Source organism: Carcharhinus amblyrhynchos, chromosome 6 (genome assembly GCF_965287045.1).
Source record: "Carcharhinus amblyrhynchos chromosome 6, sCarAmb.v2.hapA, whole genome shotgun sequence".
NCBI classification, from domain to species: Eukaryota; Metazoa; Chordata; class Chondrichthyes; order Carcharhiniformes; family Carcharhinidae; genus Carcharhinus; species Carcharhinus amblyrhynchos.
Window position 1 is genome coordinate 102261647 of NC_137329.1, and position 14812 is coordinate 102276458.

General features: G+C 43.0%; 1 protein-coding gene across 1 annotated transcript in view; it reads left to right on the plus strand.

Annotated features, from left to right (window-relative positions):
• The window catches only part of met (MET proto-oncogene, receptor tyrosine kinase), a 123230-nt gene that overhangs the window by 39420 nt on the left and 68998 nt on the right, over positions 1 to 14812 (plus strand). The window contains exon 3 of the mRNA XM_080191087.1: positions 13158 to 13349. Coding sequence (XP_080047213.1) covers positions 13158 to 13349 — 192 coding nt within the window. The remainder of the gene's footprint in view (positions 1 to 13157; positions 13350 to 14812) is intronic.

Sequence of the window (14812 nt, forward strand, 5' to 3'; positions counted from 1 at the left end):
TTATTTCCTTGCCAGAACTTTGGTTATAGGGGTGTGTAGCATAAAACATAATAACCTATAAAGTAGATGGCAGAACGAATGGCAGGAAGAGGCTTGCAGCCTGCGCTGCTGACAGAAGTCAGAAACATTTGAGAATTATATCCAAACGGATATAGTTGATTGGTCGGCAGATACTGATTCAGAGTGCTTACTGTTGCTTCAGCGCGTTTTTGCTTTTATTTTGATCCAGTTTTGTGCTGGTGACTTGTATGCGCTTGTAGTTTCTATAAGCCTTACTAAGTAAATGTCAAGAGTTACTTTGTGAAATGTGGAGCCAAACATTTTATACAAACTGCACGCAGAATAAAACATTACCTTGTTAGGGAAAGGAGGATGTTAATTTAAAAAGTACTGAATTTATCTCTAACCAGCCATCCATAAACAGAAAAGTGTTTTTGATTTGCTTCTTCTTTAAAAGTCATGACATGGTTCCCCAAAACCTCAGTTTTGGTCTGATCCAATTTTCTATTGATAACCCCACAGCAAACTCATGATATGATTAACTCAGAGGGTTAGTTTATTCACACACACTCCAAAAACAGGAGAGGGGATCTCTACAGTGCCCCCTCTGCACTCATACAGTAAAAAAGGGATAGAGAAAGAAAGATTTACAAAGCAAAGAACACAGAGAAAATAATTAAAGCAAATTACTGAGGATGCTGGAATCTGAAACCAAAAGGGAAAATGCTGGAAAATCTCAATAGGTCTGGCAGCATCTGAAAGGAGAGAAAAGAGCCGATGTTTCGAGTTCAGATGACCCTTTTTCACAGAGAAAATAAATATTGTTTCAAGGGCGGCACGGTGGCACAGTGGTTAGCACTGCTGCCTCACAGTACCAGGTACCCAGGTTCAAATCTGGCCTCGGGTCACTATCTGTCTGGAGATTGCACATTCTCCCCATGTCTGCGTGAGTTTTCCCTGGAAGGGGGCGGGTTCAGTTTCCTCCCCACAGTCCAAAGATGCGTGGGTTACGTTGATTGGCCATGCTAAATTAACTATAGTGTTAGGGGATTGGCAGGGTAAATGGAGTTACGGAAATAGGCCCTGAGTGAGATTATGGTCGATGCATACTCAATGGGCCGAACGGCCTCCTTCTGCACTGTTGGGATTCTGTAATTCACATGTGGTCAGAGTCCAGAATCAAAGTCCAATGAGGTATTCTTTCACGGAGGTCAGCAGGCTGATAACCGATGCTGCATAATTCACTATTCCAGAGGAGTTGACTTCATAGAAGATGATGAGTATGCAGAGTGAATCAGTCTGAAAGGCGATGGTACACAAGTTCCAGCAGAAACAGCCTCGGGGAGAGTCCTTTTGCTGTGTTGCTGGTAAAAATGGCAAACTTGAGCTTTTTTTTTCAGTACAATTTGCCAACTAGACACACAAGAGGATTCAATGTCCCATTACTTCCTCTTCCCCAGTTTGTTTTTGACAAAGCCTGTGTATCCCCTTTCCACATTCCCAAGATGGTTAAATGTTACAACCCTTAAGGATTTGAAAGGAGGGTTCTGGGGTCCTTTGCCCTAGCAGATGACTAGATTTTCATTGGCCAGGCTGGCTCATAAAATACAGATGACTTTTGAATTTGGTCTCTGCAGACTACAGGGGTCATGAGTGTCTCTTCAGTGTTAACAAGATGTGGGTTTCTGCAAGCCTGCCATGTTAGCTCCTATCATTCAAGGTTCAGAGATGCATAAAACTTTCAGCCATCTTAAGAAGAGCCAGGATTGTAAAATTTTAGAAGTTAGCCATGAGGATATCTATTTTTTATTGAAAATATTGAAAATATACTCTATATTGAAAATATAGAGTATGAGGTCTTAGCCTCCCCCTCCCCCCAACAACCTCCTATTGGCCCTCCAACTTCCAGAGCCTCATGATCGATAAGCCTTCCCCTTGCCATTAATTACCTCTTTAAAGATCTGAGTGGAGGATCTGGAACTAAACTAGCAGTCGGGTTCCTGACCCACAATTGAAAATCCCTCCAATAGGACGAACAGCAGAATATACAAGTTTCTGATTGTTGGTCATACTTTCCTTATTTGCCAGACATGTAAATCATAGAATCCCTACAGTGCAGACGGAGGCCATTCAGCCCATCAAGTCTGCACCAGATCTCTGGCAGAGTGTCTTATCCAGGCCCTCTCCCCACAGCCCTATCCCTGTAACCCCTCTCATTCATCATGGCAAATCCATTTAACCTTAGAGCACTCAGGGGCAATTTAACATGGCCAATCCACCTAATCTGCACATCTTTGGAATGTGCGTGGAAACCAGAGCACCCAGAGGGAGCCCAGGCCGACACAGGAAGAATGTGTAAACTCCACACAAACGGTGACCCAAGGCCGGAATTGAACCCGGGCTTCTGGAACTGTGAGGCAGCAGTGCTAACCACTGTGCCACCGTGCCGCCCCTGAAATACATTGACTTGCATTGTGCGTAAGGCATTTCTACTAAATTTAGTGCGTGTGGCTAAAATGGTGTCACTGTAGCCAGTGCCTGTGGCTGTCGGAAATCTCTGTTAGACAACACTGCCTCAAACTTGCATAAAGATATCTATTCACTTTGCTACTTCTGAAATTCTGTAGCTAGTCGAGTGACCCAGTTAGCTTGCAACATTATTAGCCTGCAGCAATAATTTTCACCACACAAGTGCTGTAACCTGATCAAGAACTTCCATCTGTTGGTTGCATTATATGAGTGGACGAAGCTGTGGTTTGTGGCAAGATAGGAAGGAGACTATGCTTCAGCAAGTTTCGTACAATAGACTTTGTTTCACAATTGTATGGTGTAAAACACAGCCGAAAGCCTGTGTCCCCCGAGATATTTAAGCTATAAAAAGGCTGTGGTTCATCGGAAGCATATGACTCTGAGTGTGTGTATGTGTTTGCTTTTAATCTATTGTTGCTAATTCTGATTTCTAACCTGTGCCAAGCTTTCTGTTTTCTTTACGCAACTGCTATTTAAAGTCAAAGTTTATTTATCAGAGTCACAAGTAGGCTTATGTTAACACTGCAATGAAGTTACTGTGAAAATTCCCTAGTCGCCAAACTCCGGCACCTGTTCAGGTGCACTGAGGGAGAATTTAGCATGGCCAGTGCACCTAATCTGCATGGCATTCTGACTATAGGAGGAAACCAGAGCATTTGGAGGAAACCCATAAGAGGAAAATGTGCAGACTCCGCACAGACAGGGACCTAAGGCAGGAATCGAACCCAGGTTCCTGGTGCTGTGAGGCAGCAATGCTAACCACTGTGTCACCATGACGTTCCTGTGCCTCCTGATGGCCTTGTTGTGGTGAGGGTGAGCATGCTGACAGCTCCCCTCTCCAAGGTTGCTTGTGAAGTCTGTTCCATGTGTTATGAGCAAGTAGCCAGACACTTTTGTTAAGTACGATTCATTATTGACTGATCAATTCTGGTAAGAATTTCTCACTAAACTCCAAATGAATATCCTGCTGTTTCCTTTTGTACGTGGAATTCATTGTACCAACTTTTTATTAATTCATGGGGCATGGGATTCGCTGGCTGGCCAGCATTTATTGACCATCTCTAGTTTGCCAAGGGCAGTTGAAAGTCAACCATATTGCTATGGCTCTGGAGTCACATGTAGGCCAGACCAGGTAAGGGAGGCAGATTTCCTTCCCTAAAGGGCATGAGGGAACCAGATGGGTTTTTCCGACAATCGACAATGGTTTCATGGTCATTCATTAGATTCTTAATTCCAGATCTTTTTTATTGAATTCAAATTCCACCGCCTGCTGTGGCAGGATTCGAACCTGGGTCCCCAGAACATTAGCTGAGTTTCTGGATTAATAGTCTAGCGGTAGTACCATGAGGCCATTAATACCACTGAGGGAGGGGGGGTGAGAGAGTGTGCAAATTTAAAGTCAAAATGAATCTAAGCAGCTGAATCACCGTTGTGGAAGGGGAAACGTCTTCTGAGAATTGTGCACAATGACAGCTTTGGCCAGACACAGAGCCTGATTAAACTGTGCTTGCTCTCTGCAAATTGCCTGCTGCATTTCCCATATTACAATATTAATACTCTCCAAAAGTACGTCATTGGGTGTAAAGCTTCTTGAGATGTCAGGTGGTCAAGAGCAGCAATCTATGAATGCAAGTCTTTTCTTCCAACTTTCAAAGGGACCATGGTTTAAGATTCACATCCTCTTTTTGAGTGCTGGATCTCTGCTATCCGAGTGTAAAAAATCTATTCCTGGATCTTTCCATTTAAGCCTCTTTTTAAATAATAAAAGACCCACTTTGGGCTGCCATTGAGAGGCTGCCATCAAGGCAGCGACTTCATTCTCCAACACCTCTAGGGAGCTGGAGGCTGACTGCAAAGTTCCTGTCAGCCTGCTGGCCTCCAGCAATAGGCCTGAATAAACCTTCAACAAGGTGAATAGGCTACCCATTACTTATGGGTGTGTAGCCCTGTCTAATCCATTCCATCTCTGAGGAAAATGACCAAGAGCAGCAGCGAGCTGGGGAACATGGATACTGTGATACAAATATCCACACATTTACATCAGAGGCCTAAAATTTGAACCCTTTATTTAAGCACAAGAACACTAGTTGTGTATGCTTTTAAATGACAAAGTACATAGGGTGACACAGTGGTTAGCACTGTTGCCTCACAACACCAGGGATCCGGGCTTGATCCCCAGCTCAGGTCATTATCTGTGTGGAGTTTGCACGTTCTCCCTGCGCCTAGTTTCCTCCCTCAGTCTGAAAGATGTGCAGGTTAGGTGAATTGGCCTTGCTAAATTCTCACTCAGCGTACCTGAACAGGTGCCAGAGTGTGGCAACTAGGGGATTTTCACAGTAACTTCACTGCAGTGTGAAGTTAAGCCTACTTGTGACTAATAAATACACTTTTTACTTTATGTAACTTGCTGAGAATCTGAGCACTGTGCATCAATGGTTTGTGTAGGTTTTTTGTTTTAAAAGTTATTTTCAATTATCTGAAATTGGATGACTCACAGGTGAACTGGACATTTTGGTTAAAAACATTTTTTTTATGTTTATTCCCATTTTCAGCTCTACTCATCAAACCATTCTAATATATTGAGGAATTTTTAATCCAATTTATTTAAAATCCCATTCTCAAGTCCCTCCCCATCGCAGTGATTTTTTTGATTTAATTGATTTGATTTATTGTTGTAACATGTATTAGTATACAGTTAAAAGTATTGTTTCTTGCGTGCTACAAAAGCAAAGCATACTGTTCATAGAGAAGGAAACGAGAGAGTGCAGAATGTAGTGTTACAGTCATCACTAGGGTGTAGGGGAAGATCGACTTAATGCAAGGAAGGTCCATTCAAAAGTCTGATGGAATGTTTTACCTTTGCAATGATGCAAATAAATTTGAGTAGAAACATGTGCAAAACCAATTTTACATTCAGAAAGCTCGTGCAATTTAAGCACAGTTTACCCCCAGATGGTTAATTGCACCAAAATGAAAACTGTACCCAGATGGCACACACTAGTTATTTACATTTTAGATATCAGGGTTTTATATTTCTTCCAAATAATATTCAAGAAGTGAAATGTGACACAATATAGCTTCCACTAGTTAGTTGGTGAACCCTGGTCAGAGGGAGTGTACGGCAAAATCAAGGAAACACTCTGCAGTCTGAATCAGACTTTTAGTTAGAAACAGTGGATGGAGAAATCCAGGTGTAGATTTTGCACAGGGGTGGGGGAAGGGGCTAATGGTGGAGATCCAGTCTTAAAAGCATGGTGGCACAGTGGTTAGCACTGTTGCCTCTCAGCACCACATACCCAGGTTTGATTCCCAGCTTGGGTTACTATCTTAGTTTTAGTTTATTTATTAATATCACAAGTAAGTTCACATTTACACTGCAATGAAGTTACTGTGAAAATCCCCTGGTCACCGCACTCTGGTGCCTTTTCCGGTACACTGATGGAGAATTTAGCATGGCTAGAGAACCTACCAACATATCTTTTGGACTTCTGAGAGGAAACCAGAGCACTCAGAGGAAACCCATGCAGAAAAGGGAAGAACATGCAGACTCCGCACAGACAGTGACTCAAGCCAGGAATCTATCCCAGGTCTCAGTGCTGTGAGGCAGCAGTGCTGACCATTGTTTCTTCCTGTCTACCTTATCTACATCCCTCATAATTTTGTACATCTCCCTGGAACCTAATCTGATAAGATCTGAATATGGACAAATCTACATTTGGGCCAGTGGGCTGACAAATGGCAAATGGAGTTTAATTTAGATAAATGCAAGATGATGCATTTTGATGGATTGAACCAGAGCAGAACTTACTCAGTTAATGGTAGGGCATTGGGGAGAGTTACAGAACAAAGAGATCTAGGGGTACCTGTTCATAGCTCCTTGAAAGTGGAGTCACAGATGGACAGAGTGGTGAAGAAAGCATTCAGCGTGCTTGGTTTCATTGGCCAGAACATTGAATACAGGAGCTGGGACGTCTTGTTGAAGTTGTACAAGACATTGGTAAGGCCACACTTGGAGTACTGTGTACAGTTCTGGTCACCCTATTATAGAAAGGATATTATTAAATTAGAAAGAATACAGAAAAAAATTACTAGGATGCTACCAGGACTTGATGGTTTGAGTTATAAGGAGAGACTGGATAGACTGGGACTTTTTTCTCCAGACCGTAGAAGGCTGAGAGGTGACCTTATAGAGGTCTATAAAATAAGGAGGGGCATAGATTACTTAGATAATCAATATCTTTCCCCAAAGGTAGGGGAGTCTAAAACTAGAGGGCATAGATTTAAGGTGAGAGGGGAGAGATACAAAAGTCTCCAGAGGGGCAATTTTTTTCACACAGAGGGTAGTGAGTTTCTGGAACAAGCTGCCAGACGTAGTAGTAGAAGCAGGTACAATTTTGTCTTTTAAAAAGCAGTTACAGTTACATGGGTAAGATAGGTATAGAGGGATATGGGCCAAATGTGGGCAATTGGGATTAGTTTAGGGGTTAAAAAAAAAAGGTTGGCATGGGCAAATTGGGCCAAACGGCCTGTATCCATGCTGTAAACCTTTATGACTCTATGACTCTACATGTTATTTATTTTAACTATTTGGTTAGAAACTAAAAATCTACCAATTATGAAATAAATTTGACCAAAAATGCCACTTTATTTTTAAAATGTTCTCATTTTCCAGGGATCATTCCTGATTCCCTAAAGAGATTCACATGCTTGTGGGTTTTTTTACCAAGAAGAGCTTATGAAAACACTGATTTTGGAAGTAGAGTGTAAAATTCAACTGTTGACGCCTGCACACTGTTTCCTATTGTTATCTAGACCATGTATTTAGCTCCAAGCAGTTGTTATGCTGGTTTTAGAACTGCTATGTTAAATGGAATTGTGATATGCTGATGATTGACTAAGTTGGCAGGCTTGAATTTCAGTAATTAATAGAGCAAAACAAAATGTCAGCATTAAACCAAGACACAGGGAACATTGTCTCTTGTTTTTTTTTAAACTCTCCTTGTTTCAAATGTGGATGATAATTAACTTTACCTGTTGACTTTCATTTGTTTGCATAAATATCGTTCAAAGTTCAAGAACTATGCTATTTTCACCGAGACGTGCCAAGCCCTTCAAATGGCATAGCACAGAACAGAGAGAAATTTGTTATGGTGCATTGTCAGGTGCAGTGACACCCATGAAATGTGCACCTTAACTTGGAGGTCCAGTTGGCACAAATGTAATTAGGCCTCAAGCCTTCCTTGCCTAATCTAAGCTAGCTACTGCTGCCCTTCATGCTGTCAGAAGCAGCTTCCTTGACTACGGTATCTAGTTTCTGGCCACCTACCTCACCAGTAGTGGCCCTCAAGTAATTCACAACAGGCAAGGTGAACAGCAGGAGACCTAGGTAGGACTCTGTGGTGACCAATGGAAGATTTTTTAAAAACAATAACATTTTGATGGCATTCGCTGCTTAGGTCCCGGTGGTTGCTGAAGAATCCTGCTGGAGAATGCCAAGACAGTTATCACAACTCCATTTAGCATGGCAGTTCTAAAACCACAGTTATGCTTCTCTGTATTTGTAAAGGGGCCCATTTGCTGATTCTGGGTGCGCACCAGAAGCAACTGGAAAACGGCCAACACAGCATTGAGCCAGTCAACATTCAAACAATTGTGGGGTGCGAGACTCTGAAATTGGCCCTCAGTATATCCACTGCACAGAGGGTCTTGTGGCTCAGAAGCCACAGTGCTCCTGCCTCAAACATGGGGTTAAGTCCCACTCTAGGACTTGTTGACCATGGAAGGAGTGTATATGACTTGGTTTAAATTGGTTGATACTCAGTCTAGTGATCCTCCCCAACATTTCTCCACTATTCCTCAAAGGGAGACAAAAGTGCTTTGAGTAAACCACGGCTGGAATTCTTCAACCTCGCCTGCGACTGGGATTCTCTGACCGCTCCTGCAGCTGCAATTCTCCAGTCCCGCTGCAGTGAATGGGGATTTGGCTGAGCACCAAGTTCTCCACTCTCGCCGGCAGCGATAGTGGGACGTACGAAACCGGAGAATTCTGGCCCACATTTCTGTCATTGGTTCACTTGGATTATGAAGATCATGTGGCACCAATTGAAGAAAGGTCAGGAATTGGTCCTCAGGTCTGCCTACATTCCTTCCTGTTTTTTAAAAGTAAAATCAGAAATAACCGGTCATTGATTTCAGTGCTACTTGTGGGAACTTGTTACATGCAAAAATGACTATCACATTAAGTTACTCAACAGTCCACACCTGTCTAAGGAATTCATTGTACAAAGCTTTCTTATTAGTCACAAGTAAGGATTACGTTAACACTGCAATGAAATTACTTTGAAATTCCTCTAGTCACGACAGTCCAGCGCCTGTTCAAGTCAATGCTCCTAACCAGCACATCTTTCAGAATGTGGGAGGAAACTCACTGCAGCGAGACTGGAGAATTACAGCTGCAGGTGCGGTCAGAGAATCCCAGCCGCAGGCAAGGTTGAAGATCCCACAGAGAATGTACAAACTCCAACAGACGGTGACCCAAGCCGGGAATCAAACCTGGGTGCCTGGCGCTGTGAGGCAGCAGTGCTAATCACTGTGCCACCATGCCACCAAGAAATACATTGAGATGTTTTAAAGTGAAAGACACTACATAAATGGAAATCTCTTCCCAAGAGATTTCCAGGCTGTAAATCTTTGTCCCATTATTTCCTGGATTTCCCTTTAAAGGACTCAGCAGCAGCTAAGAACTGAGAAGCAACAGGAAGCATTAATGAAACCCTGCTAAAGATGAACTTCAGTTTTTAAAATTGTTCCTTCAGACAAGAGGTTCTTCCTTCTTTCTGCATTTACCAGATAAGATTTGCCAAGGTGTCTGGTCATATTTGAACTGAAATGGTGCCTGGGATTTTCAGGGCCCTTTACGGATTGAATGGGAGATGAGAAAGTTGACGAAATAGCATGGGAAGGATGAAATGTTCTTGACTTCTAGCTGCCCTTCCACCTTGACAATGACCAGCCTAAATGGAGTCCCTTGAGCTACCAAGGAGGCCAATTTCATGGAATCCCAACAGTGCAGAAGGAGGTCATTCAGCCCATCGAGCCTATACCAACAACAATCCCACCCAGGTCGTTAAGCCCACATGTTTACCCTGTTAGTCCCCCATTCACTAAGGGACAATTGAGCATAGCCAATCCACCTGACCCACACATCCCTGGAGTATGGGGAGAAACCAGAGCATCCAGAGGAAAAGGGGAGAATGTGCGAACTCCAAACAGATAGTGACCCAAGGCCGGAATTGAACCCAGGCCTCTGGCACTGTGAGGCAGCAGTGTGAACCATAGTGTCACCCAATAGAGAGACCTCACTTTTGTGCACTCTTTGGCCTTTGGATGGGCCTTCCACGGGAATTAGCTGATCCCATGCTATCAGTGCCACCTGCCTTCATCAACCAACCACGCCCCATTGCTTGACCCCGGTTTGCCTGGCTGTGGGGACACATGTCCATCTCTGCAATCTCCTCCTCCAGGTGCAGCAACTGCAGCTCCCAGCTGAAGTTACTGATCTTTTGACCAACTGGGCTGACAGCCCTTGAGACACTGGATGGCACTTATTTGGCTTGTAAGCTGCGGCCAGGGTCTTACCATCCACAAAAGCAGGGTTGCCCCACCACCGGTCTACTTCCGACCCCAGCAGTGGGATTGCTGTTGCTTCAGGAATATCCTAATGATGTGCTGCAGGTCTGTTCACAATGGAGCTTGATTCTAGTCTTAATCAGGACTAGCTCAGGAGCATTTACCAATGGGCATCAATTTCCAATAATCAGAAGTGAGAACTCTGCCAGCCTCCTTTTTTCCTCTTCCATAGTCCCTCCTCCTGCTCCTCCTGATAAGATCCGAGCCAATTGCATCACCCCATCCCCATTTCTGCTAATCCCACAGGTACCAGTGATCAGCTTTCTTAGCCTTGTTGTTCAGTTACACTGAGCAATCTGTTTTCTCCCATTAAATGAGTTTAACTTGCTCTGAAAGTTTCTACGCATGGCGCTACTATTGATAATTTCAGTTATAATGCCTTCCGCTTGCTGCTTAGCAGTTATCGCCAGAAATATATTTTTTAAAACTGCCAATATTCCCTGCCTAACAGTAATAAAATTGACTGATGCAGCCTCCCTAAAGGGAAATAGTGTGAAAGGTCAGTGCAAATGGATAATCTATACTCAATCTTATCTGTGCGTAGCGTGTGGAATCTGAACCATCTGCAAAATAAACAATGAGTAATGGCAGCTGATATAGCTGGCATTGCTCAAATGTAGCTTGTACACATAATCCTGATTAATGGTATGTGCTTGGACCTGCACCATAACTGCTGCAACTGTGCCTATCTTTGGAAATATTGTTTCAGTTGTGTTTTATACCAGACAAACCCAATTGAGTTTTTTGAAGAAGTGACTACATTAGTGCACAGTGGAATGTGAATAGATATTATTTTCATGAATTTCTGAAAGGATGTGGTAAAGTCCCAAATAGAAGCCCAATCAATCCATTTTCCACTTGAACCTTCTCCCATTTTTCCTCATTCACAGTGGTACAGTGATTAACACTGCTGCCCCACAGCACTGGGGACTCAAGTTCAATTCCAAGCTTAGGTCACAGTCTGTGTGGAGTTTGCACATTCTTCCCGTGTCTGTGTGGGTTTCCTTCAGGTAGCCTAGTTTCCTCCCACAGTCCGAAAGACATGCTGGTTAGGTGCATTCCCGGCTTGGGTCACTGTCTGCGCAGAGATTGCGGACGGACCTTTACCGTCCCCTCATCCCAAGAATCAGGGCGGGTGAGGCTCACAGAACAGCATTCTCCGTTGGTCTAGGGCGGGATCTTACGAGCCTCAGACAGGCGAGATGTAAAATTCCACAATGTATGTTTTCCCTGTGTCTGCGTGAGTTTCCTCCAGGTGCTCTAGTTTCCTCCCACAGACCAAAAGATGTGCTGATTAGATGTATTGGCTGTGCTAAAATTCACCCTCAGTGTACCCGAACAGGCGCCAGAGTGTGGCGATTAGAGGATTTTCATAATTACTTCATTGCAGTGTTAATGTAAGCTTACTTGTGAGGCTAATAATTAAACTTATTTAATTCTCCCAGCATTCCCTTGTCCCTTGCGCTTATATGATGTGTGGAGTTGGGTTATCAATCAAGCCTAACATTATTGAATTCTGGAAAAGACCTATCAACCTAAATGGCCTGTTCCTGTTCTTATGTTCATTCTTCCACAGCCAGAGAATAGCAGGAATCAGGGCCTACATCAAAGCACAGTATTATATAAATGGTATGACTTGTTCACTAATGTGTGGCCTAAAATCTCTCTCCTGGATAGAGATCCACAATGGTGGAATTCCGAATTTACGTATCTCACTTCCTAAAAGGTGTTGTGGTGCAGTGATAGAGGATAAGGAGTAAACCTTTTAGGATTGAGGTGAGGAGAAATTTCTTCACCCAGAGTGTGGTGAGCGTGTGGAATTCACAACCACAGAAAGTAGTTGAGGCCCAAACTTGTGTGATTTTAAAGAGATCAATGAGTATGGAGGGAAGAGGGGTGAAATCAGGATATTGTTTCTGATGATTAGCCATGATCATAATGAATAACTGAGCAGGCTCGAAGGGCCAAATGACCTACTCCTGCTTCTAGTTTCTATGATGACATCTCTGTAAATTCTTCCAATGTGCGTGATCGCAGGTGGTAAAGGGCAGGAGAGTTTCCTGGCCAGCCGTACTGCAGAAGGCAATGGCAAACCACTTTGCCAAACATAATCACGGACCAAAAACAGAGAACGCTGGAAAAACTGATCACTCCCTATTGATTGCTGCCGGACCCGCTGAGTTTTTCCAACATCCTTTGTTTTTCTGTTTTAGATCCAAGCATCTGCAGTATTTTGGCTTTTACAATCATGGACCAATCCAATGGAAGTCCATGGTCGCTAATGTGCTGTTAGGGCATGGTGCCTGAAGAAGGAGGAGGTTCTTGAAAAACCAGTGTGAGGTGTTAATCTGACGATAGTGTTCGTACCAAGATGATGGCATGCCGCAAACTGAAACACCAGAGTGGTTCTCGGGATGTGCTTTTGACCTTGAATTGTTGAGCAAGGTGTCACACTTTGCTGATGGGAAGTAAAATCAGGATGGTTATCTCTTTACTGCATCACACTTCTTGTTTTAAAAAGAAAGGACTGTATCTGTGAAGGTCATTAGAGGTGTCCACAATCCTTTGACCTCAGTCATGGCAACAAGGAAAAATGAAAGCTTTTATTTCATCTGTTCCCTCTTTATAAAGTAAGAAATGTCACAACGCCGGGTTAAAATCCAACAGGTTTATTTGGTGTCACGAGCTTTCGGGGTACTCTTATTGTGCCCACCTCAGTCCAACGCCAGCATCTCCACATTGTCCCTTTTTATAAAGGAATAGGGGAAATATAACAATATTTTAAAGATGATTTTGATTATTTCTGACTTCTTAATTTTAACCCTAAGTCCCAATGTCTGATTAATGTTCTAATGTTTAAATGTCTTTCGAGTGCCCCCTTGAATAATGAATTTTGATTGTTTGAGTATAGCTTTCTGAAAGTTGCTTTCTTCCTGTAGAATTCATCAACCAAGGCGACAAGTTGTGGAGGACAGAGCGATAGATTCCAGGTGGAAATTAAATTCCCTATAAAACGGCTGGCTCTGTGTTATGGGCAATTCCGAAATATCTTGTTGACTTCAATCGCAGTTTTCACTCAAGGCAATCTAACTATTGCAAGTCTTGGAACTGGTAATGGTCGTATTATACAGGTAGGCTTGGGATGATGCTATTCCTATTATGATTGTACTCCTCTTCTACGTGCAGCCCCTGACCCTTGAGTCCCACCGTGAGTTTCTCAATAATTTATCCCCCCCTCCCTTATTACCTGTTCTGAGTGGTTAACTCTTCATCCGTGCTGAAATCAGGCGTCATCTCGGTTCCCTTCACCCTCTCTCTTCTGAAGTCATTACTTTCTTGACCTCCCTCAATCTGCTTTTTCAGTTAAAACCTTCCTATTCACATTCACATCCGCCCTATCTGCCTTGCCGTCTCACCTGGCCTCTTTATTCCTCTTGCCTTGATCACAGGCAGGGCTGTTTCCAGCTATTTTCCATTCCTCCACCCACATCCTCTATACTTTCCATCAGCCCCTGGAAAAAAATCTCCCACAAATCCTGTGCAGCTGCAGTTCTCACTCTCCTAGCCTGTTGTTCCTTTATTTGCCACCGTACATCTTCAGCCTTCCATCTGCTCAATCATTCATTCTTTGATACCTTTACCCATTCACGTGGCTCCTGCTGATGTGGTTCCTATATTTTCTCCTTCAAGTGCAGACGTGAGCATATCAATATTTAACTGATGTAGCCACTCATCAGCAAATGAGCACCACTGCAATCTACTGTCCAATATTCTTATTTGCAGAGTTTTTGAACTTGTTGTTGCCTCCCAAACCCATTCCTATTTTCCCCATAACTCCAAATTCAAATCTATCCCCTCAAATTTCTATCCCAGCTTCAATAGCAAAAAGGATTTTATTTCTGTCTGCAACGGTACATTTTCAATACTCAGACTGCTCGACCTTTCTGCAACTTGCAATTTATTATTGTCACATGTACTGGGATACAGTATTGTTTCTTGAACGCTATACAAAGCATACCATTCACAGAATATATAGGAGAGAAGGAAAGAAGAGAGTGCGGGATATAGTGTTATTCCATCGGGAAAAAGATACAAAAGTATGAGGTCACGTACCAACTGACTCAAGAACAGCTTCTTCCCAACTGTCATCAAACTTTTGAATGGACCTTCCTCGCATTAAGCACTCTTTCTCTATATTCTAGCTATGATTGTAACACTTCATTCTGCACTCTCTTGTTTCCTTCTCTATGAATGGTAAGCTTTGTCTGTATAGCAAGCAAGAAACAATACTTTTCACTGTATACTAATCCATGTGACAATTAAAAATCAAAATCAGGCTGTGGAGAAAAATCAACCTAGTATATGAGAGGTCCATTCAAGGTTTGATGGCAGCAGGGAAGAAGCTGGTCTTGAGTCAGGGAAGAAGCTGTTCTTGAGACAGTTGGCACATGATTTTCTGACAATCAACCATACCATTGACCTCCAAACTCTTTCTCTTCCCTTCAGTGGGATTACCCCAGCTATCTTACCTTTCAATGGTAACTCGGGCATTTCCAGCAATGCCTTCCATATCTGTTTCCAGATGGGTTTTCCT